Raw genomic sequence first — 25,626 nt, 5'->3', positions numbered from 1 at the left:
AGCCAGCTGGCACCTGTACCCGGACTGCAGCCGCTGTCACCAGAGACCCCAGGAAACAGCCACAACAAGGAGTGGTCTAACACTAGCCCCATAATTGCGCTGTACCCACCGGTGAGCAGGTACCAGCCCCGGGACCACCGCAGCCCTACAGCCAGCCACGTCAGGTCCAAGCCCACCCGCCGTAAGCCCAGCAGCAGACCTGTGACCCCATAGGCCATGGAATTTCCAGACCAGCAGGCTGACACCTGCTTCAGGGCACCCTGCACCCCTCACCTAGCTATGTCAGGAATGAGCCCCAACCAACAGTCGGCTGACAGTATATTTGGGAACCCTTGGCCCTGTAACCGCCCACCCCAGAATCCAGTTCCCACCCACCGTGGGCCAGCACTAGCCCTGGGACCACCCAGGTCTCAGCAGCCAGATACCTCATGACCCGGCCCTGCCCACCAGGGATCAGCAGCCTCTGCACAAGGCAAGGCCTGCCACCCAAGCAGACCAGGGGCCAGCCAGGCCTCCCAGGCTGCCCACTCCAATCAGCCTGCCACAACAGAAGGGACCTCCCAGTCCCCATAGGGGGAAACACTAGAGCGTACAGCTCCAGTCACAAGAGGGCCGTGGACTGCTGGGATGCACAGGTTGTCTCCTTCAAAAGACCTCTACTCCAGGATCAAGAAGTATAAGCAGCCTGCCAAATACATAGAAATAGAAACAGTGAATTAGGGAAAATGAGGTGACAGAGGCGTATGCTCCAAATGATGGAATAAGATCAAACCTCAGAAGAAGAGGGAAGGGAAATGGAGAAAGCAACGTACCCAGTAAAGTGTTCAAGGTAATGATCCTAAAGATGCTGAGAGGATGTGGGAGGAGAGTGCATGAACACAGTGAGACATTTAACAACATGCTAGAAAGTTGAACAAAGCCCCATCCAGAGCTGAAGAATACAATAGCGGAAGTTAAACATACACTGCAAGAGATATCAAGAGGCTGTTCGACAATACAGAGGATATCAGACGGTATTGAGAGGGTATTTGATGATACGGAGGAACACATCAGTACACTGGAGGACAGAGGAGTGGAAATCACTCAAGCCAAACTGCTAAAAGAAAAAAGAATTTTTAAAAATGAGGACAGCTGAAAAGACCTCCGAGACGACATCAGAAGTACTAACATTTGCATTCTAAGGGTCCCAGAAGGAGGAGAGAGAGAGAAAAGGTCAGAGACTAGCATGGAAGACATAAGAGCTGAAAAGTTGCCTATCCTGGGAAAGGAAACAGACACGCAGGTCCAAGAAGCACCCAGAGTCCCAAACAGGATCAACCCGCAGAAGACCACATCAGGACCCTTTGCAGTTAAAGCAGCCAAAATTAAAGATAAAGAGAGAATATTAAAGCAGCCAGGGAAAAGCAGTAAGCTACGTACAAGGGCAATTCCATTAGGCCATCTGCTGACCTCTCAGCAGAAACGCTGCAGGCCAAACTATGTGGCCCCATACTTCTAAAATGCTGAAAAGAAAACACCTGCATCCAAGAATGCTCTACCCGGAAAGCCTATTGTTCAGATTTGAGGGCGAGATCAACAGTTCTGCGGGAAAACCACACGAAAAGATTGCAGCACCAAGAAACCTGCTTTACAAGCATTTTTAAGGGGATTTCTTGACGCCGAAAGGCAAAGGTCACAACTGAAGATACGAAAATTGTGAAGGAAGATCTCTTTGATGAAAGGAAATGTACAGTAAATGTAGTAATCGACCACATATAAGCGTGTGGAAAGGTCAAATGATAGAAGTAGGATAATCATCTATGTCCACAAAGGTAGCTGAGGGATAGGCAAAGCCAAAGGACATATGATGTCCACAGCATCAAGCGTGGTGGAGGGAATACAGTGCAGTGCTGTGAAAGTGCATTTGATTTGAACAAATCAGCAACTTAACCATATATACATAAATTATACATCTCTCTCTCTTCATACCACATATACATACATGTGTATAAACATACAGCATAGACCCATACATGGATACATATATACTCACATACACACACACAACATATACACACACATATACATACCTATATACACACACACATAAACACACAGCACACATATACACATTAGACATGCATATATACACACGCAGAAACATACAGTAATATACACACATGTATACGTAGACACACATTCAAAACAGCATAGGTATACTTGTGTGTGTAACACACATATACACACAAAAGACACAGCACATATATACATGCATGTATACCCATATACACACATATATGCACATGTGTATGTACACATACATATACACACGTAAAGATGCATCATATACAAGGATGAGTCAAAAAGTACCCGCTCTTCGGACGTAGACTTTATTTTAATTAACTTTTAGAAAAGACAAAGACATCATTTTCCGACATCATCCCCTTGCTTTTCGATACCCTTTGTCCCTCTGTCAACAAGCTTTTGTATTCCCTCATTAAAATATGTTTTAGGCTGAGCTGCCAGCCACCAATGCGCCGCTGTCTTCTCTTCTTCACCAGAAGAGGCTCCGGCTCCTTCTTGATGGCTAGCACTTGTGAGACCGTCCTTGAACTCCTGTATCCATGCATACACACTTCTTTGCCACAAAACGCTTTCTCAATACTGTGCACAAAGGCTTTGATAAGTAACGGCAGCAAGTACACCCTCAGACCACAAAAGACGAGTCCCTGCACGCCGCTCTTCTTTCGTGCAAATCACACGTGCGGCATCCATTTTTGCTTGCGCCACAGTTACAAATGAACTCATGGAACATGTTCACACCTGCACAGGAGACAGCAGCCTGAAAGGAAAGTGCCGATAAGACAGTCCGGCCAGCAGAAATTTTAATATACATGGAGTGTCCATAATTTTTGCCACACTCTTGTACATACATATGAATACATATGTAAACATACACTCTCTATAACCATATGTATGTGTACACATACACACAAACACACAGCATATCTCTACAAGTATATGTATGCATGCATATATACACATATGTAATCATACAGGACATATATACACAGGACAGTATATACACACAGAGAAACACACATCACATATACACACGTGTATGTATATATACATATACACACATATATGAACACACAGCATATATAAAATATGTATACATATATGCACATATAAAAAAGCATGTATACACGTATGTGCATACCTATATACATGTGTGTGCATGCATACATGTATACACATAGAAACAGGCAGCATCTATGCATATATGTATACACACATAAACATAGATCGTGTGTATATATGTGTGTACACGTAATCACACAGCACATATATACTTATGTGTGTACACATATACATATATACAGTTCGGTACAAATTACAGCACAACCGTGCATGTATGTATACATATATACACACATATGTATAAGCGATGTGAACTGTTAGAAGCATTCTTATGAGGGGTAAGTCCTAGAAATATGCTATCACCTCACATTCGGGAAGCTGCACTGAAACAGAAAGGCAGAGCTATGAAATTCAAAAGAAATAAGAAATATGTATGTTCAAAACAATTAGTATTTCGTGTTACAGCATGCTCCTCTCTCTAGCAAATTCAAAGGAATCGTCCCATGGAATAGTGACTACATAAACAAGAGGCTTCAGAAACATAGTGGAGGGAAGGTCACCACAGCCAAATCAAGATCCTAGCCGGGCAAGAGCAATAACTAGTTACAACATATAAGAGACAATGCCTCATTTTAAAACTGCAAGACATTGTAAGCCTTACCTGAGAAGAAGCCTAACAAATACATAGACGAGCTCTTTACGGGAGCACCACACAAGTTTCCTGGGAGCCTCAGGTTCAAGCGTTCCCAAATAAATAGAGCCGCGTAGCATATCCAATAATGGGGACAGAATACTGCGGCCACGTCAGATCTCCGTGTTTACAGGTTTACAGAATGAGTGCCAGAAACTGACCTGCCAAGGGGACAATCAATCTTCAGCTTTTGTCTTGTGTTCCCAAAATCAATCTTGGAAACCTATAGAAGGGAGAATGAAGGGAGTAAAAACTATCTACACATCTCTATCTCTATATATCTACGTCTATCTATAGCTGTAGCCTGCACGGAAGCCCACGACAGGGTGGGTAAGAGGAGAGCTTAAACTTCTGCCCCTGCTTCACCGTGGAAATTTGGGAGACAGTATCTCAGGCCACAGATGCCAGAAGCCACAGGGTAATATCAGGACAGCACGAGGGATGGGACGATTGAGCCAGTAGGGCTGCAGAGTCCGTGCCAATACCCACCTGAAATCCCCTTAGTGGCTGAGGACTGGCCTTTCTGAAACCGACCCCTGAAAGAGCAGGCGAAGGTTGCACTAGAAAGAAGAGTATGGAGCACCGAGCGAGCCTCGCAGGGAAGGAGGCAGCGGAAGAGTGGGTGTTCTCGCCCCAAACTCGGCGAGAGGTAGCATACAGCTCTGACTCTGGATGAGGCTTCAGAGCGTGCAAATCAGCGCTCTGCACTGTGGAAAGTTAGAACCTTGACTCCAAAGGCCTCACCAAACCCCGCTGCTCAGCCTCTTCGGTGCAGAAAGAGACTCTTTTAGAACACACTGTAACATCTGCTGCTGGCGAGGAGGCACCCTGGACGGGGTGCTTCTGCCGGGATCCTCCCCCGCGGTCAGGGGCGCTGCAGCTCCCGCCCAGCACCCCCTCTGGGACGCAGAGTCACTCCCTGCACGGGCTGCAGCTGGACTGTGGCAGCCAGCCTGTCATCCAGCCCCCAGGAGCCCAGGCAGGACCCTCAGGAGTGAGTACTGAGGAGGGGGTCCAGAGAGTCCACTCCTCATCCCAGCCCTGCGAGTCCCCGGGGCGAGCCGTCCCCATGTGACGTCCCCTGACGTCTGCCTCGGAGGCCTGCGACAGTGCGGGCCTGGGTCCGGGCGTAGGGTCCAGGCGGGCAGAGAGGAAGCCTAGCGCTCCCTGGAGGCAGGGTGGGAGCCTGAGGGAGGACCCGGACCCCACCGGATCCATGGCCTCCCTGGTGGGCTTGTCAGGGTGTGTCCCTCCGCCGGCTCCACCTCGGGGGACGCGGCGGGGAAGGGCCCGGGTCTCAGGGCAGGAAACTCAGGTGGGCAGGGGGAGGGGCCCAGGGCCTGAAGGCAGCCAAGGGGAGGAGCAGAGGGAGGACTGCGGGGTTCCTGGAACCCAGACCAGGGTTGGAAGGTGGGCTGGCCCAGAGGAAGCCGGCCCTGCTGTCCTCCCTGGGAGGCCCCAAGGCGGGGTGAGCGCATGGCAGCGTGTCCTGACTTCCCCATCGGGGGTCCCGGAGAGACTGCGGACCTGTTGTGAGGGGCGGGGCCTCCGGTGGGCCGATGAGAAGCCTGGGGCCTGTCAGGACAGAAAGCGAGGACCCTGAGAGCGGACGGAGGGGACCCTGGACCTCAGAAGGGGGACCCTGGGAGACCCTGGGGCGGGATGGCCGCGTGTAGCATTTCCTGACATCGGGTCTCACGCAGACTGCGGACCTGGGATAAGGGGCGGGGCCTCGGGTGCGCAGAGAGGAGAATCCCAGGTCCTCTGTGGAGTGGAGGTGAGGACCCTGAGGGCGGACGGAGGGGACCCTGGACCTCACAACAGAGGAGGCCCTGGGAGGCCACAGGGCGGGATGGCCACATGTAGCATTTCCTGACATCCGCGTCTCAGACAGACTGCGGACCGTGATAAGGGGCGGAGCCTCAGGTGGGCAGAGAGGAGAAGCCCAGGTCCTCTGTGGAGTGGAGGTGAGGACCCTGAGGGAGGACGGATGGGATCCTGGACCTCAGAAGGGGGACCCTGGGAGACCCTGGGGCGGGATGGCCGTGTGTAGCATTTCCTGACATCCCGCTCTCACGCAGACTGCGGACCTGGGATAAGGGGCGGGGCCTCAGGTGGGCAGACGGGGAGGCACCTGGGACCGCAGGGAACGTGAGGACTGTGAGGGAGCACTGAGGTTAACCCACTGAAACCCGCCCCCGGCCTGGGAGGCCCTGGGCGGGATGCGCACACCTGGTGTGTCCCCAGTTTTGCGCCTGGCTCTCCGAGAGACTGGGGGCCTGATGTGGTGGCTGGGGTCTCTGGATGAAGACAGGCCAGCCCAGGACCTGCAAGACCCCAGAAACGAGGGGCATCTTTCCGCCTCTGCCGTCCACCCCATCCCCCAGGGCATGTAGCTCCAGGTGACCCCTCCTGCAGCGTAACCTCACAGGTTGGCCCAGATGAGGGTCTGGTTGAGGGGTGGAGGTTCAGGGCCTGTGGGGGGGGCAACCCACCCCCCTTGGGCTTGGGTCCAAGGCGCCCCAGGACGAGCCAGGGAGGGAAAGGCTGAGCCCACCCAGGTACCCGCTCCCGGAGACAGAGAACCGCACGCACCAGGCCGTCCCCTGTCCCCAGCAAGAGCCCGGGCAAGGAGGTCAGCGTGATGTGCAGTCTATCTGCCTCGTGCTTGAGGAGCCTTTGGTCCTCAGGCTTCAGGGGCAATCGATCAACAGGGGTCAGGCCAGGCTGCTCAGGAAAAGGCGCGAGGGTCCTGAAGATGCACTGAGGACACAGCCCCCCAGGACAGAGGGGGCTGTGAGCGAGGTGGGGGCAGCCGGCTGGGGAGGGGGGACCCGGCGTGGGAGGACGGCGTCAGGGCATCTCGGGAGCACATCTGCTCAGCAGCGGGGGGAGCCCTGGTGTCACCAGGAGTCAAGGTGAGGACTCTTAGGGAGGAGCCAGGGGACCCCAAGCCCCAGCACAAAGAGGGGGCTGACAGGAATCCCTGCTGCCAGCCCTGGAAGCCCGGGCGGGGCCTCACACCAGCCTCCTCACCCAGATGGCTGGTCTGGGCCAGGGGGCCTTGGTCCGAGGGTCTGGCCTCAGGCCCTGGCAGGGGTCGCGGTGAGCACTGGGGAGACCCTGCCTCACACACAGGACTTGGGGCCCAGCCTGCCCTGCCCCTTATGTCTCCTGTGGGTGGCCCAGAATAGGTGGGTACATTGACTCCCCCTCACTTCCTCTCCTGGTGTCTTATGGATGTAAGGTCTTTGCTAAAGGACATTGGTCACAGTCAACAGGGGGAGCTGTCGCAGGTCTTGCTGGGTGTCACGGTGGAGACTGAGCTGAGCACCCATCCTCCCAGCACAGATGGAAACCCTGGACTTGGGCCACCCTTCTTGTCCCTTGTGACCGCTGTTAGCCCCTGGGCAGATGTGGCCAGGATTCAGGGCCCCTCACATCCTTCTTTTCCGTGCAGGCAATTTAGTTTGAGAACTTTGCTTCCAGACAGCAGCCAGAGGACCCAGGCCCTGCCAGGGGGAAGGGGAGGGAGGGCCCTGCGTGAGCACGGAGGGGACCACCCACGCTAGGACACGGGCAACCTCACAGAGTCCAGCCCAGTCCTCCTGCCAACACCAAGGAGCCCAGGGCTGCGGCACAGGCTACACCCGCGGTGCCCCCTCCAGTCCTCTTACAGGGGCTCCAAGAACCCGCAGGGGAAGGCCCAGTCCTGCATCACGTGTCCTCAGGTCACCGAGGAGAGGAGGCCCAGGCAGTGCCAGGGGTCAAGGTGAGCTGCTGCCCCGAGTGTGTCCCCAGGGGCTGCCCATCCCCGAACAGAGCGAACCCCATCACGCCCACATCCCCCCACCCTCTGTCAGCCCTGAAACCTCAGGCTCAGGTGGCTGCACCTTGACGAGACCCCTCACTTCTGCCCACCCAGGAGGACCGCGCCCGTGAGGCCCGAGAGCACCCCTCAAGAGGAGACCTGCAAGTAAGTGGGCTCTGTCAGAGCCTCCCGGGGTGCCTTTCTCACCGAGGCCGCTCACACCCCCTCTCTCCCCCAGGCCGGTGGTCCCATCCCTCAGCCCTGCCCGCACTCCTGCCGGGGCACGGACCCCAGTCATCACGCGCCTGGTCCAGAGCAGTGAGCTCCGCGAGAGTGAGGCCGACCTTCAAGACCCAAGGGAGGCCCAGGCCCCGGGGGAGGCACAGGCCCCGGGGGAGGCACAGTTCTTTGGGGCTGAGGAGGAGGGGTCCTCTTCACCCTTGTCCTCCTCCTCCTCTGGCTCCTGCTCCTGCTCGGCCCTGTTCCTGGGCGCCCTGGAGGTGACGGCTGATGCTGGGGACCCCAGTCCCCCCCAGAGCCCTCAGGGTGTCTGCCCCTCCCCCCCGGCCATGGCCTCCACGCCACGGAGCCAGTCTGAAGACGACGCCTCCAGCAGCCAAGACGAGGGGGGCGCCGAGCACCTGGCGTGACCAGGAAGATGCCGAGCCCTTGCAACGAAACCCACTACGTCTAAAGGTGGCCCAGTTGGTGGGGTTCCTGCTCCGCAAGTATCGCACCAGGGAGCCCACCACAAAGGCAGAAACGCTGAATATGGTCCTCCAGGATGACCAAGACCTGTTGCACGTGGTCTTCGGCCAAGCGTCTGAGTGCATGCAGCTGGTGTTTGGCGTGGAGGTGAAGGAGGTGGACCCCAGCAAGCACAGCTACGTCCTGGTCCCCACCCTGGGCCTCACCTGCGATGGGAGGCTGAGCGATGGGCAGAGCTACCCCAAGGCTGCCCTCCTGGTGATGCTCCTGGGCGCGATCGTCCTGCAGGGCGACTGTGCCTCTGAGGAGGAGGTCTGGGAAGCCCTGAGCCACATGGGGGTGTATGCAGGGAAGCAGCACTGCGTCTGTGGGGAGCCCAGGGAGCTGTTCACCCAAGTGTGGGTGCGGGAGGGCTATGTGGAGTACCGCCAGGTGCCCTACAGTCACCCCAGCCGCTACGAGTTCCTGTGCGGGCCCCGGGCCCACGTGGAGACCAGCAGGCGGCAAGTCCTGGAATATCTGCTCAGGGACAATAAAAGGGGTCCCAGATTCTTCCCATCCCTGTGCGCAGAGGCTGCGAGTGATAAGTAACGCAGGGCATGAGCCAGAGCAGCAGCCAGGCTCCTTCCAGCCCCGCGTCCAGCAGCTTCTCCCGCGGGGCAGGAAGGGAGGCTGCTCTTTCACTCTGCGTTTGAAGAGGGAGCCGTCAGCCTTCTAAGGAGTGAGGGCCTGGGCGAGTTGGGGGAACACGGTGTGCAGCATCTTTGGGTTCCTGTTGTGTATGATCACATGGAGTTTCATTTCTCTTTCCCTTAGGAATTTTTCTAATATTCTTCATTTTAGAAGCCGCCTTAGGGTGCTTCAGAGTCTCTGTTTGTGAATGATATTGATCACACATGTATTTGTACCAGTTTAGTTCAAGGACAAGCGTTTTGCTGTTTTGTGATACAAATTGGAAGGCTCCCCTACTCTCTTGACATCCTGAGGAAGATCACACGGTGTGGAACAGGAAATTCTTGCAAATGAGAAAGAACTTTAGAATAAAATTGACGGGGACAAGAAAAAGAGAAATAAAAGTAAACGTTAATTCCTACTTCTTATGGCTTCTTTTCTGTCATTTCACACAACTAAAGATGTAAGTGTATCTGATTTGCATGGGTTACTTAAGAAATAGCAGAACATTCATCTGACGGAATAAGCCCCTCCTCACTGGCTCATGCATTCTGCAGGCCTTCACGGAGCCTCTGCCCTCTGGAAGGCCCTGAGTTAGTAGTGGGGACTCTAGGGAAAGCAGGACCCAGCCACACACAGAGTGATGGTCTAGGAGCCGCAGTCCCATGAGGAGGATGCTGAGATGTCCCTAAGTCCCACAGAGCGAGGAAACATGGGGGGCGAGGCTGTAGGACTCCAGGAGTGGGCACTGGAGGGCAAGTGCCCTGAGCCAGGGCAGCTTGGGGCTTTGGGAAGTTGCTCTTCCTTCTGTGGGAGGAGATTGTGATGAAGCTGGATGGTGGCAGTCCTCAGACACGCAGAGGGTGTGTTCTGAGGGTGAGAGGAATGTCTGAAATGGAACACTGTTGTCAGATGTCCTTTTGGATCATGGATAAACCCGAGAGAAGTCGTCTCCTGGGGAAAGAAAGGAAGTCATCCTGGGTGCCTGTCACATTGCACTTGAACAGAGTGAGGAGCTAGGTGTTGTATATCCATCATCGCCAAAGGTTTCCTGAGAAAGGAGTGAATCTCGCTTGAAGTGAGGCCCAGCACCCACAGGACAGGAGGGCTTCTTCCAGGTCTCAGAAAGCCAGGAGCGCCTCCAGGGAACTGACCAGATAGCTGTTACCTTGAGTGTCATTTGGCCAGTTTTAAGCAAGGTCTAGACTTTTGTGGGGAGGAAATGAATGAAGAGTGGTTTGGAAGGAAGAGAAGCTACCAAAGAGGGGAGGAGTGGTGAAACATTCCAGCTGGAGGGAAGCACTCTCTTCGTTGTGTTTCCTTTCAACGTCATTGAAGTGTAACTTGCTTCCTATAAAAGTCCCCCATTGGAAATGTACAATTCAGTGATTGTTAGTAAACTGACAAAGTCATGCAGCCATCCCCACAGTCCACTCTGGGAACATTTCCATCACCCAGGAAGATGACTTCTGCCCACATAGGCTTCATCTGGGTTTTTCCAGCCCCTCCCACGCAATCGCTAAGCTACTCTTCTTCCCCTCTCTGAGGATTTGCCTTTCCTGGAAATTCCATATAAAAAGAATCACATGGCTTATTCGGTTGAGCCATGCGGTACCACGGACTTGTAGGTCTTTCCTTTTTATTCCTCAGCTGACCTCCATTGCAAGCATATGGGAAAACACTTTTGATTTTTGATGAATTACAATGTATTGATGTTTTCCTTTCATGCATCGTGCATTGGTGTTGTGTTTGATTAAATATTGTGTAAAGCCAAAGTCATGAAGATTTTCTACCATGAATTCATTTTTGTGCGTGTTCTGAGGAAATGGTGTAAAGTCACATTTTGGCAGGTGGATACCCCCATTTCCCAGCACCATTTGTTGAAAAGTCTATCCCTTCCCTGTGGATTTAGCATATGAGCACCTTGAAAAAACCCATTAACCGTAAATAAATGGGCTCATTTATGAAGTCTCAATGCTGTTACATGGACCTCTGCGTCTACCCTTATAGCAAAATTGTCTTGTCATGATGGCTCTATCATTATTTTAGGTTTTGAAATCATGCAGGGCAAGTAAGTCCTTTACCTTCCCCCCAAGCCCCTCCCCAAAGTTTGTGTCTATTCTGGGTCTTTTGTGTCCTTATGTAAGTGTTAGGGTCAGCTTGTCAATTTCCACATACACATCTACTGGAATTCAGGTGGCAATTGCGGAGAACCCAGACATCGATTTGGAGGGAACAGCCATCTGACAACATTGCCTCTCCTGACTCATGAAGAGAGTGCATCTCCGTCTTTTAGCTGTTTTTTAAAAGTCCTGTCAGCAGTGCGTTGTACTTTTCAGTGCAGAAGTCATGTAGATCTTGTGTTCGTCTGTTAGTCTTCTTCCTAAGTATTTCCTTCCTTTTGATGCTGTAGTGAATGGAATGGTTTTCTTAATTTTGCTTTGGGATTATGCATCACTAGTGTACAGAAATGCGGTTGATTTTTTTAACACATTGATCTTGGATCCTACATCCTTGCTGACCTCATTTAGTGGTTCTTATAGGTTTTTATGGGTGAGTTCCCTAGAATTCTCTATATGCAAGTGCATATTGTCTACACACAAAATCAGTTTCCCCGTTTCCTTCATGACCGTGTTAAGAGGAACCGTTTCAACTTCACCAATTGCTCTCACTCTTGCCCGATATGGGGCCACTATCCTCTTAAAATCACGAGGGGGTTGATGTGTAGAAATCCCGCAGCTGCCTCATGTGTGCTCACGACTCGTGGCCGAGGCCAATTTGTTCTTGCTCCCCTGGGTCCGACCACAGGAAGCTGTAGGAGGGCAGGGCCCACAGCAGCACCTGTGCTCAGGGAACTGTGACGTTCGTGATGTGCAGGTGCTGACTCCAAAGTGCCTGCTTCCTGTAATTTCATCAGTAACCTGGAAATTTTCGAGCACGTGCCCCTTCAGCTCAAAAGGTGGCACTTGAACTTCAGAATGAAGGTGCTCACCACTCTTGTAATAAGCAGCAATGCTGACGGAGCAGCCGGAGGTTCTGCCCTGAGAGAGGTACAGGGATTGTTAATAGGACATAGTGTTCTCCGCGTCAAGATAGCGGGGCAGTCAAGAAGTCTGTGGCTTAATGTGCACACGGAAAGAAATCAAGGGTGCGCGAGGAGGAGGCTGCGGTAAACTGCTCCAACAAAAAGGCGTGGGTTCCTCCCTAGTTTCCAGACCTGAGCCGACTGTCACACACAGAATCCCCTGACTAAAGGGAAGGAGGACTTCCTGTGAGTAAAGCCTCTGCAACACCACGGCAAACTTATACAGTGATGGCTTCCCAAGTCTATCCCAGAGAGACCCGCATCATCCACTTCTCACCGGAACACTGGGGCAAGAGGAGAGACCCAACCATGGTGAGGACTCCTGGAAACAGGCTGTGCACTGACACTGATACTCGATCCTTCAGCTCCATCAGTGCCCCTGCTAGAGGGGGTGCATGTGTGCGCCAGGTAGATATGGAGGCTGGCCTACGTCTGACCCAGACTCTCATGCCTGCAACTTCCAAGTGTGTCATTAAAGCAGACGGGCTTCATGATGGGCACGAGCCCCAGATGAGTCCAGGGCCATTAGCAGAAGAGCTGTCAGAGTGGCAGGGCCAAGGGCACTCCCTGTACCTGGACAATGAGACGAAACAGAAACCAAGATTTCATCTCGGGAGACGTCCAATGTATTGTTAATAAGAATTTTTATTTTAACAGCAAGGAAACACTCATTTATTCTCCACTTAAATACCATCCTTGAGATTTATATTTTAAACATTACTTACTTACTTTCTTAATTAATTAAAGGCTGCATCAGAACTTCCCTACTGTCCTCTGGCTCTCTCTAGTTGTGCTGAGCTGGGAGCTACTTTTCATTGCAGTGTGCGGGCTTCTCATTGTGGTGGCTTCTCTTGTTGGGGAGCACGGGCTCTAGTCGCCAGGGCTTCAGTAGTTGTGGCCCACGGTCTTAGCTGCTCTTCAGCATGGGGGATCTTCCCAGACCAGGGATCAAACCCGTGTCCCCTGAATGGGCAGGCAGATTCTTAACCGCTGTGCCACCAGGGAAGTCCGGAGAGGTCCAATATGAATGACACCCTTGACACCGAATGGATGCAAGGCGAGGTGGTCACCATCCCACCTACTCATCAGTCTGGGCCCTGCTAACTCCTGATGCCTCCTAAAGGATGAGTGTGGACAACCACCCCTCAGTGGACACTGCTTTCCCAGATTTGTCATCTTCGCTAGGACACATCATCACTGCCTCCGCATAGGACGTGTAGACCTTGGTCCGTGAGAGCCAGGTTCTGTCAGCCCCACAAAGTGAGATGCTTGCAACAGTAATGCATCCTAAAATGCAAGTGGTGTCTCTGGGATCAGACACAGGCAGGGCTGACGATTACAGGAAGGTGACCTCAACCCCAGTAGCACCTGCACGTGTGGCACCAGCATCTCTCCCTCAGCTCAGTCCTGGAGAGTAATGGGCCAGGAAGTTCTCTCAGGACCAGCTGCTGGTCGAGTAGCAATGCTGAGCGTAGGTGACGGACGGCTTGGCTGAATTTAAGGTGCAAGGCGAGGATGGACTCCTGCTGCAATACTGCCTTCATTAAGTGTGGCCGTGAAAGACCGTGGTGAGAGCAACGGGCCGGGGCAGAAGGAGGGGCTCCTGGCTCATGTCCCATTGTTGTTGACCACAGTGAAGCCGTAGGTGTTACATATGCATCACCTGCAAGGGTTTCCCCAGAAATACTCCCTCACTCCCTTGGTGTGATGCCCAGAGGTCCCTGGACAGGCCCTCATTTCCCTGTTCAGGGGGAACCAGAACCCAAAGTGTTCATTAGGCTCCATAATTATCGTGATTCAAACTTGGCAACTGCCATCAAGGACTCGACTTTGGTGGGCCTGAAATGAAGGACAGCAATGGTCTGGATGGAAGAGCAGCTGGGAGGGAGGCAAAGCATCGTTCCTTGATTCTATCTCTTGGAGCTCCGTGTTGTACCCCCCAGGGGACACTGCTCCACACCCGAATTTAACACATCCTGTAATTGGGAAATTTTCCTTCGTTTTATTTATGAAACATCCTCTTTCGCTCATTAGCGATTTTACATCCTGTTGAGCCGCATATTCTCTCACATGACCTGGACAAGAAACCACCCACCCAACTGCTAGAGGGGAGCGGGGAAGGGTCTGGGGCCAAACTGTAGGAGAAATAACTGCTAATCATCAACGTTCCACCAGACGCCAGGCCCTGCGAGGTGCTTCACGGACCTGACGCGCGTCCCTGCAGCCCTACGAGACAGAGCTCCTCACAGCCACCCGCTTCACAGGTGCAGGACCTGAGGCCACGGGCCGGGGAGTCTTCCCAGGGTCCCGTGCTCATACGTGACGGGGCGGAGACCAGAGCCCGCGCCGTTCCGCCCACCCCAGCCCTTGGGCGACCTTCCGACGGGCCATTCGTTTCTCTTCTCAGTGCTACGTGATGCCTTTCAGGTGACAAAAAGCAGGCCCAAGAGAGGAAGGCGACAAAAGGACAACCAGACAGCGTGGGGCGTGTCTGCGGTGTCGAGAGGCGCCTCTGCCAGGTGCCGGCCTTTCTGTCCAGGCCCGGCAGCTTCCCGCGGGACAGTGCCCGGTCCCTTCTCTTGCCCTGGGGCCCTCCTGTCTAGCTGGAAGTGGGCCTGCTCAGCTCCTCATGGCTGAGCCACAGGGGTGGGGGGGCGCACTGAGGCTGATGGGACTGAGTGTAAGGCCCCAGTACCTACTGCGAACAGGCCCCTCCATGAGCCTGCTCACATACTGGAGGGCAGCTACCACTGGCGGACACCCCGAGACTCCAGGTCTCCCCGGCGGCATCGAGGGAGGGGAGGAGGGGATCGGTGGGAGGGCCTCCAGGCTGGGGGCACCAGGGCGGGGAAGCCAAGTGCAGGGGCCAGAGAGCGAGGCTGGGAAAGGCAGACCTTGGACGTCACCAGGGCTCGTGTCTGCGCCACTCAAGCATCCCGAGCCATGGCTGCGAAAGAGCCCTCGGTGCCACACAAACCCACTGCCGGGCCCGGGTGGCGCCCGGGAGGGAGGGGCACCAGGAAGGAGGCGGCTCCCATGGGAGCCAGGGGGCGAGGGAGGGCCCGAGGGAGGGGGCGGCAGGCGAGGCCACACAGCCAGGCCCGCCCACGGAGGCCTCGGCCTTCGGGCCCCTTCTGAGGAGCCACCAGCGGCCTCCACGGAAATTTGCAGCCTCCAACAAGGTCGAGTCCGCACCGGAGGAACTGACCGGAAGGAATGCTTTGTAAACCTGTTCAGAGGCACAAAGACCAGGGAGCAAGCCCGAATCCAGGCCTGGGAGCTCCTTCCAGGACACCAGTCCTTAGGCTGCAAGGCACCTCGGGAGATCCTCTTCCACACCCTCTCCGCTCTCCCCTTCCAGCAACAAGGCAGCGGCCCTCAGAGAGGGCAAACGTGCCTGCTTAGTGGCAGAGGACAGGGACCTAGGATTCTCGCAGATGGGCCTTTCCAAGGTGCCCCTCTGTCCCCTACACAGTGACCATGCAGAACAAAGATGCCCAGAACAGCTGGAGAACACGCGTCCCCAAACCCGCTGTCTGTCCTCCCGCCTGCGGTGAGGACGGACGGCTCGCATTCGGGTTTCAGCCCGTCCCACACCCAGATCCTCATCTGTTTTCAAATACACGTGGACGGGGGCTTCCTCTGGTCCCATCGAGCTCAGCAAGCAGGACGTTTCAGTGGGAGTGAGTCTGTGTAAAGCAGGCCCCTTGAGATGCAGATACAGAGAATGGACTGGAGAACACGAGGTATGGGAGGGGGCGGGGGGTGAAGGGGAACCTGAGACGAAGCGAGAGAGTAGCACAGACATATATATACTACCAACTGTAAAATAGTCAGTGGGAAGTTGTTGTATAACAAAGGGAGTCCAACTCGAGGATGGAAGATGCCTTAGAGGACTGGGGCAGGGAGGGTGGGGGGGACTCGAGGGGGGGGGAGTCAAGGAAGGGAGGGAATACGGGGATATGTGTATAAAAACAGATGATTGAACCTGGTGTACCCCCAAAAAAATAAAAAATAAAAAAAATAAAAATAAATAATAAAAAAAAAGCAGGCCCCTTGAAAGTGTCTAACCTGACACCAGAAACAATCATTCAATGAACCTGCTGGCAAGGTAAGGGCAGGACACGGCCCCAGTGGTGGGCGGGGGGCGGGCGTGGGGAAGCAGAGCAGGGCCAGCCTGGGAGGCGACCACGAAAATGCTCGCTTTCACCAGAACAGGCCATACGCTGAAGCCCCACATCAAGCCCCTTCCAGGGCAAGGACACACGGAGACCCCAGTTGGACGTGGGAGGCCCGGATCTCGGGGAGCAGAAGCCAAACCACCCCACTGGGGAAAGGAGACAGGGCTTTAGAGGCGGCCTCCAGGGAGGCTGAATCCGAGGGTCTGGAAAGGCCACGGGAAAAGGACACACACAGGTGTCCTAAAAGGGAGCGCCCTTGGGCCACGAGAAGAGTTGCTATGGGAAGAAACGGACGCTGAAGTCAATCCCACCGTGATCTGGAGAGGGATGAGGTCTGGGGGTGGGCAGAGCTCAAAAGGAGGCTCAAAGCTCAGTGGAGGACACGGCTGTGCCCTCCCACGCAGCGTCACGTGGAGGGCCGTGTCAGAGGTGCTTGGGGAACGCTCGAGTTGTGTGTGAGGTCGGGCACGGCCCCACTCTGGGGACAGCTTGACCCGGGGGGCAGGAAAACAGGACTCTTTGTCTGAGCCCATCTGAGCGGGACGGCCCAACTGGCAGGAAGAGCCGGAAGAGACCAAACCCAGGGTGGGGCGGGCCCCGACTCGGGCGAGGCCAACCAGCCCACTAGGAACCCCCATCTTCTGGGAGGGCAGTCGCCAGGGGCCCGTCTGAGCCCTGCGATCTTGGTGGCAGCCAGAGTACGACTCGCAAGGGCCTGGCCCTGGAGGAAATCGGAAGCCAGGAACAGCCCCGCCCCTGCCCCCCCCCCACCTCTAGGGGGGGGAGTGGAGATAGGATCACGCTTCTGGACGCATCCAGGGCCTGACCCCTTGAAACCAGGTGCCTGGCACCAGATGGGAGACTTCTCCGGGAGCCTAAACCACACTTTTCGATCCTTTTAGGAAACAGGCTGGGGGCCCCGGCCCCTCCCCCACACTTGGCCAGGCTCCTCTCCAGACCACCTTTCTGACATCACGTGCACATAAAGACGATGGCGACCTTAGTGGCTGGCTGCCCCGCTACCGAGATTCCGGAATCCTGTGAACATTACACATTGGGCCTCCCCGCTCTGGTCCGAGGCATTTCTGCCCGAGCGTTCAGCGATCCGGTCTCGGGTAGCGAAGGCTCCTGACCTAGACTGCCTTCATGGCTAGTGAGAGTAGCGATGAGGCGTGTGCAGCCACGCTGGCCCCATCGGCTGGGGCGGAGCCCGCAACAGGGGACCCCTCTCATTCACCCCTGGATCCACATGTGGATCCAGGGGAGATTTCGGAGAAGCACGGGGACCCGGCCGAGGGCCCGGGGCCCGGCTCTGAGGATGCCCCAGCAGCACAGGGCCCAGACCAAGGTGCGGCCAAGCAGGAAGGAAACAACGATATCCTTGGGCTCTCCTTCCCAAGAAAGCTGTGGATGATAGTGGAGGACGAGGCCTTCACCTCTGTGCGCTGGAACAACGCGGGAGACACGGTGATCGTCGAAGCAGACCTCTTCCAGAGGGAGATTCTTCACCGGATGGGAGCAGACAGGATCTTCGAAACCGACAGCTTGAAGACTTTCATCCGCCAGCTGAACCTGTACGGATTCAGGAAGATACGCCCAACCAGCCACTCTCCACGGAAGAAGAGGCTGATGGTAAAGTAGAAAGCCCTTCTGTTGCCCCGGTCCTCTGTTACTCAAGCACCTTCTGGGGTGACCACGGGAGCCACGCGCCGAATGGGTTTCACTTCCGAGCGTGCCCTTTTCACGTGGAAGGGCAGTTGAGGAAAGATGAGAAGTGAGAGTGTGTCGTATTAAGACCCACGCCTTTGCAGAGACCCCGCAGGCGTGACTACACACCCCGAGAGGCCACTAGATGTCAGGGGGCGACAGTCACACCTCGAGCTAGGGTTGCCTCGGGGAGCGCACACTCTAGGGCGTCATGACCTGCCAGGAATGTAAAGAGACCGCTTCTCCACAGTCAAAGGAGACCCTTATGATGCGGGGGCGGGGGGCGGGCGGCAGGGAGAACGGGTATTTTCTCCCAGGATGGCGAAAGTGACTCCTTTCGTTTCAGATCTACCGCAACTGCAACTTTAAGAGAGACAACCCTCTGCTCATCGAGAACATTCAGAGGAAAGGTGGCCCGAGACCAATCGCTTGGCCCGGCACCGGCGCAACGACCCCAAAGACAAAGAAGCACGTGGCGGCTACCCGATGCTCGCCACGAATCCATCGCGACAATTCCCCTGATTCCACCAAAGGGGCCCACAGAAAGGTCCGGAAGGAGGCCCCCACTGCTCAGGGGCCCAGCAGTACCCGACCTTTCCCGTTCTCTGGCATGTGGTCTATGAGCAGTATAGCCAGAGGGGTGGCACAACAACATCCCCCCGGCGAGCAGGGCAGCCCGAGTGGGGAGGGCACCTCCAGGAACGTCATCTTTGTGCCCCCGGCTATCGCCGGAAGGGATGGTACAGGGGAACTGCCCACCGCCCCTCCGGTTTACCCAGGTTATAGCTCGGTGGTGTCTCTCTATAACACCTGTTACTCCATCCTGCTGGCGGCCCTCTCGGCCATGGCCCCGAACGAGGCCCCGCAGGCGGAGGAGGAGCAAGAGGGCTCCTCAGATTACAAGTGTGCCCTCTGCGAGCAGTTCAAGGAAAACCCCAATCCCTGAGCTCGCAGGCCACCGGGGACCCAGAAAGCCCCATCGGGGGCCCACACATCTATTTTTGGCTCTAATAAAGATAAGCACCGCTCCACGGGAGCAAAGAAAGAATCAAATGAGACCTGCGAGTCTGTGTTCTTTCTCGCCACCTCTACAAGGCCCACGGGTCACCAGACGGGCCTGACGAGGCTGCCCGCCCACGCCCCAGGCAGGCTCTGGTCCCCGCCAGCCCCCTTTCACTAGAGGCAGCCGCACGTCCCCCTCGCCCACGGACGTGGCCCGGGAGCGCTGAGGCCAGTGCAGGACGGGCTGGTCCCTGGGCCTCGCCCGCTGCTCAGCCTGGGCCCGGGCACAGCCTGGCTACTGACCTCGCGGCTGTCACCCTCCATTAGTCAGGCGTCCTGAAGCAGAAGGGTCTTGCTCCTGGTCCCCTATGACGCCAGAACTTTCTGATCAGCAACTGAGCGTCTCCTGCTCACGATCCAGGGGCGTCACATGGAGGCCTGCCGGAAAGCAGGCCCCCCCGGCCCCCCCTCCCTTCCTCTACCGCCCCGCCCCGCCCCCCCCAGGGATGCGTGAGCACTGCCCTCTGGCTCAGCAGAGACAGGCCATTCCGTCCAACGCCTGGGGGAAAGCCCAGCACCCTCAGAGGTAACAACAACTAGAAACCGTGCTAACAAATGACCCCCAAGCCCACAGACGAGTAAAAGGTTTCCACAAAGTGAACACCAGCCCTTGTTGCCGCTTTGCCCTCAGAGCTGTGTTTAGGAGCCCGTCTTTGGACGAGACGCGGCCGGGCAGCGCGTCTAACACACACGCTTCCAGGGCCAAGGGACACTTTACAACAGGGCAAGGGTCACCTGCCAGGACAGACCGCGCCCCGATTCTGGGCCCGTGGGCCTCTCCCGCCTGCACGAGGCCCGCCCCTGGCCTTCCCCCGTCGTCCCCCGATGCGGGCAAACACCTGGGAGTTTTGACCAGAACAAGGAGGGGAAAACACAGTCCTCTCGACACACATTTCTTTCAACCACCCAGAATCAGCAGGGCCAAGGCGCGCGGCGACGCCCTCTTTTCCCAAAGGTCAAAGTCCTCAAGGCTCTGTCCTTGATCCCACAGCGGCGCCGCACGAGGAGGGCCCCGGCCCCCCGGCCCCGCACCAGGCGGGCCCACCTGCTTTCGTGAACAGCACGGCGCGGGCAGCACTGCCCAGGGCAGGGCCAACTCGGCCCCGAGCAGACGTGCACGTGTGGGGCGAGAAGGCGAGTGGACGGTGTCCCTGTCGCGATGAGCGAGCCTCTCGGTCCCCTTCCTCTCAAGAGTCCAGTCCGGTCAGACCTCCTGCCCCAAGGGGATCAGGTGCTCGGGGATGTCCACCTGGAAGACGTCCTTCCCGCCTCTCGCGGGCACCGGCTGCCGCAGCCAGCGCGGGTTGGTGAGCGCCGTCAGGTACTTGTGCTGCAGGCTGGGCAGCACGGCCTGATTCTCCAGCTCCGCAACCTCGTCGGGACCTAAGTCCTCTGGGCACAGCAGGGTGTCCCCGATGTCAACCAGCCCTGCGCACAAAGACAGACGCACACAGACGGAGAACAAGGTGAGTCAATGTCGCCAGCGCGAGAGACCAAGGGCATGTCGCCCAGGGGACCCGGGGTGAACGGGGTCCCTCTGGCTGCGCCTTTCCGACGTGCTGACCTCAGTTCAGGGAACTCATTCCGGCCGAGACCCAGGGAGGGAGGGACGGAGAGCAAGGAAGAGGAGAGGCCTGCTCCTCCATGACACCACCCCAGGCACGGGCGGCTCCCAGCCCGACCTCCGTAGGCAGCAGCTACAGATCAGGAAGCCTGGCCACTGCGGGGAGCCCACGGGCGAGCAGGTCCCCAGGCCACGCACCAGGTGACAGGTGATGATGCCGGACCTCCCCCCACCCCCCCACCCCCAGCGCTTAGGGCACTTGCTCGGGAGGACACAGGCTGCGGGGGTCGGGTGGCTGTGTGCAGCCTGAGTCCGCAGACCCCCCACCCACTCCGGGTGCTGTGCTGCCTCTCACGGTCTCTGCCACGCGCGCGCACACACACGTACACACCCAGAGGCAAGAGCCACGTGCAGAGCTGGACCGGCCTCTGCCTCTCAGAGCACAAAAGGGGGCCTGAGGCCCAGGGCCGCGGTCAGGGAACCCCGGCCCATGGACCCCGCGGCCCCTCTGAAGGTGCGCTGCTTCAAGAACCCACCGGGTCAAAAGACAACCAGAGACCGAAACCCGGGTGAGACCCCCGGGGGGGGGGGTGGGGGCGGGGGGGGGCGGGAGGCGAGCACTTACCGGCTACCACGCCGCGGCCGAACTTCTCCCCGTCCCGCAGCAAGGCCTGCACGTGAGCGGGGCTCATCCCCAGCCTCTCCACCAGCAGCTCCCTCCAGGCCGCGTCCTCCCAGTCCCGGCGCGCGACGTGCACTGCCAGGGTGCGGTGCCGGTGGCCGCTGAGCACCGGCCGCCACCGCGTCTCCAGGGTCTTCACCCCATTTAAGACGAAACCCGCGTAGGGCTGCCGGAAGGACAGGCAGCCGAACTTCATCTCCCGGAGCTCCCAGGGCCTCACGCGCTGCCGGAACACAGAACCACCTCGGGGAGCAGCCTGACGCGACGGCCTCCGAGCTCGCGGCCCGGGGGCCGGACCTCAGCCCCGTGGGCCCCGGGCCCCCTGCAAGTCCTCTGACCCGGACGGGGGCACCTGAGAGAGCCAGCTCCTTCCAGCTGTCTCCCCGCCCTCAGCTGCCAGGGGGTGGCCACCTGGAGGATCCGTCCAGCAGGGAGGGCGGGACAGGGACGGAGAGGCACGTGGGCAGTGCCAGGACAGAGGCGCACAGAGGAGGGACGGCCCCTTGGCTGCACAGCCCAGCGGCCGGGCTCTGGCCCCCTCCCGGCACTGACGGGGACGGTCCTGCGCTTGGCTTCTCCCCCGCCCCCGCCCCCACCCCCTCAGCTCCCTGGCCCTGCCACTACCCATGCTCCCAAGCTCCCCCAGCTCCCCGCCCCGACCCCAGGGCTGCTGGGCGCAAATCCCTGGTAACCAACCAACCCCAGGGCCCTGGGGACGCCGTGGATCTCAGACGGCCCTGCCAGGGGGTCACTTCCCCACGCCTCGGGAGCCACTCTCCTCCCACGCTTCCCTGCACCACTGCCTGCCCGGTCCGCAGATGCTCCCATCCCGGCCCGGAGCCCAGAGGAAGGACCCATGAGGGCAGGAACTGCTGGCACGGGCGCCCGCTCCGCCTCCAGGCCAGGCCCTGGGACGGGCAGCGACCAGGGATCAGGGAATTCAACCCTCCAGTAACCCAGCAGGTTACCGTCACCTGGCCCTACAGCTGAGGACCCGCCCAGGGATAGAGAGCGCATGATTCCAGGGAACCTGACTCCACGCACCCCTGTCCTGGAGGGGGACCCCAGCTCGCTGAGGACAGAGGAGGAGCAGAGCCGTGGGCCAGAACCGCAGCCGGGTCACAGCTCTGCTCGGCGCCTCTGTTTCCACGTGGCTGTGAGGACGGGGGACGAGGCCCCAAAGGCACCAGCCCAGGACCTTCCAGGGCCTTCCTTCCCCGAGCACAGCAGCCACATTTCCCACAGGGCCCGGAGGCCCCCCGTGACCCGGCTCCTCCTCTGGCTGCCCGCTCTCCTGGCCCCTGGATTCACCCCCTGCAGCCACGAGCGCTTCCTTCCATCCCTGGAACATTCCACATGTGTTCCTACCTCAGAGCCTCTGTAGGCGGTTAGGCGTCACACCGTGTCCCACCAAATTCACGTGCAGAAGTCTCAATCCCAACTACCACAGAGCATGGCCTTACATACACAGGAAAGGTCTTCACAGAGGTGATGAAGGTCCAAGGAGCTCATCAGGACTGAGCCTCCTCCCACAGGATGCGTGTGCCCATGAAAGGGGGACATTTACAGACGGGCGGGCCCACAGGAGAACTCCATGTGAAGGTGAAGGGGAGCTCTCCAAGCCCTGGGACGCCAACCCTTGCCAGCAGAGCTCCGGAAGTGAGGGGGGAGGGACGGGACAGGGTCTCCCCACAGCCCTCACGAGAGCCAACATCAGCAACACCTAGATCTGGGGCTCCTAGCCTCCAGAACCGCAAGGCAATACATCCCGTAGTTTAAGCCACCCAGCATGCGGGACTCTGACACCACTGCCCGGGCACACAAACACGGAGGGTCAGCTCTGTCCCGGACATCTCCCCACGGGGCGGGGAGGGGCTGACTTCTCCACTCACAGCACCTCAGGAACACTCCTTCGCATCTGTACACCTTCATCTGTCACATTTCCACCGCCTACACGGTATCCCGTTGTCGGCTGTCCCACAGGTTCCTGACTCTTCCCCCACCGATGGGGACGCACAGACTGCCTGACGCTTTCTGCCACTACAGACACGCGACATGACCACATGCCGCGGCCGGAAGACCCGCGTAGGAGGAGGCCCGGGGCACACGGCACACGCACCCGAGATGCTGACACACGCCAACACGCGGCCGGCTGCAAGGGCTCCGCGCGGACACCCTCCGACCACGGGCAAGGGTGCCGTGCCCTCACGCCCTGGCTGGCCCCAAGCATCGACATCCCGCTGAACCTCTGCCAACCTGATGGGTGACCAAGGGTCGGCCTCTTCATTGCGTTTGGCTTCATTATGAGGGAGGCTGGCCGGTCCCTGGGGCCCGGCCGTGTCTATGTCTTCTACTGGGGTACGTCACTGGATCCCAGGCTGGCCCAGTTTCCCCCACTCAGTTCTCAGCCAACCCCTTTCTCCTGGGCGCCACCAGAGCCCAACAATGAGACCTGAATGGCGTGGGCAGAACCCCTGGGGAAGAAGGGGGCTGAGGGTCCTCCTACCTCTTGGTGCAGAGGGTGCCTGCCTGGCGGCCAGAGGAGAAAACACTCTTCCACTTGTCTGGGCGTCTTCACCTGCACGAGGGCCAGAGGCACAAGGACGAAAGTCATCAGCTACAAGACAGCAATGCTGGCCAAAGAACCACTGCAGTCTCCTCCTCGGCAGGGACCACAGAGAGGCACGTGGGCAGTGCCAGGACAGAGGCGCACAGAACGCAGGAGGGCCCGACCGATGAGAAACACACCTTCCGGCCCACTCAGGGCTGGTTCTGCTCGTCGCGGCAGCGGGACTGTCCTCCCCCGGCTGGGCCAGGGACCCCACGATGCCTCCCCCGCAGCACAGAAACCCATCCCACAGGCGCCATGGTGATGTGACAGCCCAGCAGCCCCCGCGCCCAACAGGAGAAAACCACACCACCCCTCACGCTCCACGCGGGAAGGATCGGGGGGCCCCACAGTCCGTTCCCCTCAGTGGACTCCTGGGCGGGCCCCACCGGCAGGGGAGCCGCCGACAAGCAGCTGAGCCCCGCAGGGCCGGGGGTCAGGGGGCCCGCGTGAGGTCACAGCCCAGGGGCCGAGCGGGAGGCGGGAGGGCAGGACTGCGGGCGGCTGCTGCGTGTGGACCAGCGCATCGCCGGGGCACGCACGCGGAAAGACGGCGGGCGGGGACCAGGGCGGTGGAGGGGACAGGAAGGTGCAGCCTGGGCCCCCGGCGCGTGCGCCCAGCCGCGGAGCCCGGGAACCTCCCGCCCGGGGGTACGGTCGGCGGACGCGGCGGGTCCCCGCTGCCTGCGGGCGGGGCGCGTCGCGGGCGCGCTGGGCCGGCCCGGCTGCGGCCACTGCACAGGTCAGTCGCCCGCCTCGGGGACCCGGCACCGCTGCCGGGTGACAGGCGCGCTGGCGGGAACCGCGCCGCGCGCACAGACGCTGACGCCCCCCATTTCCGGGGTGGGCGCAGCCACGGGCCCACCGTACGCACGCGGGCACGCAAGCACGCGGGCACGCCGTTACGTAAAGACGCACCTACGAACCAAGGCGCGTTCCCTGCAGGCGCCGGACGCTAGGGGACGAAGTAGGACGCGCCGGGCTCTGAGGGCGCCGATGGCCGCGCGGGTAGGAGGTTCGGGACCGGCGGCTGGGAGCGGGACCCGAGGAGCCGGAAGTGGGCTGGGGAGCTGGGCGGAAGGGAAGGGGCGGGGCTGGAGCAAGGAGCGGGGGCGGAGCGGGGGGAGGGGCAGAGCGAAGGTGGGAGGAGCTCGGGGAGGGCGGGGCGGAGCTGGGGGAGGGGCAGCGCGGGGTGGGCGGAGCTCCGGGAGGGCGGAGCTGGGGAGGGGCAGCGCTGAGGCGGGAGGGGAATGGGGGAGGGGCAGCGCGGGGTGGGAGGAGCTGGGGGAGGGCGGGGCGGAGCTGCTGAGGCAGGAGCAGGGCAGAGGTGGGAGGAGCTCGGCTCGGGCGGGGCGGAGCTGGGGAAGGGGCGGGGCCAAGGTGTGAGACGCTGGGGAGGGGAGAGGCGGAGCTGGGACCAGGGCAGGGCGGAGCTGCGGGAGGAGCTGGGGGAGGAGTATCTGCCGCTGAAATGTGGGAAAGAGCTGCGGGAGGAGGAGCTTCTGCAGGCGGGGCCGAGCTGCGGAGGAGCTTCCAGGAGGAGGAGCAGCTGAGGGAGGAGCAGGGTAGGTAAGGGGAGGAGTGGGGCGGCAAGGGGAGGAGTGGGGCGGGGCGGGTTTAAAGGACCCGGGGCAGAGGTGCGAGGAGCTGGGGCAGGAATAGCTGAGGCTGAAGTGGGGATAAGAGCTGGGTGAGCGGGAAGCTGAGCTGGGGCGGAGCTGGGGAAAAGCTG

General features: G+C 58.4%; 2 protein-coding genes across 6 annotated transcripts; one reads left to right on the top strand and one right to left on the bottom strand.

Moving 5' to 3' along the window:
- Positions 1-17,417: 17,417 nt before the first annotated feature.
- On the top strand, positions 17,418-18,924 carry HSFX4 (heat shock transcription factor family, X-linked member 4). Its single transcript, XM_057718938.1, has 2 exons — positions 17,418-17,903; positions 18,325-18,924. Exons 1-2 carry the CDS (start codon positions 17,418-17,420, stop codon positions 18,922-18,924), a joined length of 1,086 nt encoding a protein of 361 aa, XP_057574921.1.
- A 597-nt stretch (positions 18,925-19,521) lies between these two features.
- Positions 19,522-24,950, bottom strand: EOLA2 (endothelium and lymphocyte associated ASCH domain 2). 5 transcript variants are annotated; one of them, XM_057719364.1, is made up of 4 exons: positions 24,813-24,950; positions 23,179-23,864; positions 21,230-21,509; positions 19,522-20,468 (listed from the first exon to the last, which is right to left on the bottom strand). In XM_057719364.1, exons 3-4 carry the CDS (start codon positions 21,480-21,482, stop codon positions 20,245-20,247), a joined length of 477 nt encoding a protein of 158 aa, XP_057575347.1. In that variant the 5' UTR covers positions 21,483-21,509; positions 23,179-23,864; positions 24,813-24,950; the 3' UTR covers positions 19,522-20,244. The 5 variants fall into 5 exon arrangements, with proteins under 5 accessions (XP_057575347.1, XP_057575346.1, XP_057575350.1 ...); XM_057719363.1 differs by having other exon boundaries at positions 23,793-23,864; XM_057719367.1 differs by having other exon boundaries at positions 23,793-23,864; positions 24,821-24,936.
- Between the last annotated feature and the right edge of the window lie 676 nt (positions 24,951-25,626).

This window comes from Hippopotamus amphibius, chromosome X (genome assembly GCF_030028045.1).
Source record: "Hippopotamus amphibius kiboko isolate mHipAmp2 chromosome X, mHipAmp2.hap2, whole genome shotgun sequence".
Classification (NCBI taxonomy): domain Eukaryota; kingdom Metazoa; phylum Chordata; class Mammalia; order Artiodactyla; family Hippopotamidae; genus Hippopotamus; species Hippopotamus amphibius.
The sequence above is the reverse complement of the archived record's forward strand: the minus strand, read 5'-3'. Positions and strand labels throughout refer to the sequence as shown.

What these genes read in the sequence shown, in the direction of transcription:
- EOLA2 (XM_057719364.1), bottom strand. Translation starts at nt 21,482, where the DNA reads ATGAAGTTCGGCTGCCTGTCCTTCCGGCAGCCCTACGCGGGTTTCGTC. An exon ending in CGGCCGCGGCGTGGTAGCCG is followed by an intron (nt 20,469 to 21,229) that starts GTAAGTGCTCGC and finishes CTTTGTGCGCAG; the next exon opens with GGCTGGTTGACATCGGGGAC.
- HSFX4 (XM_057718938.1), top strand. Translation starts at nt 17,418, where the DNA reads ATGGCTAGTGAGAGTAGCGATGAGGCGTGTGCAGCCACGCTGGCCCCA. An exon ending in CACGGAAGAAGAGGCTGATG is followed by an intron (nt 17,904 to 18,324) that starts GTAAAGTAGAAA and finishes CTTTCGTTTCAG; the next exon opens with ATCTACCGCAACTGCAACTT.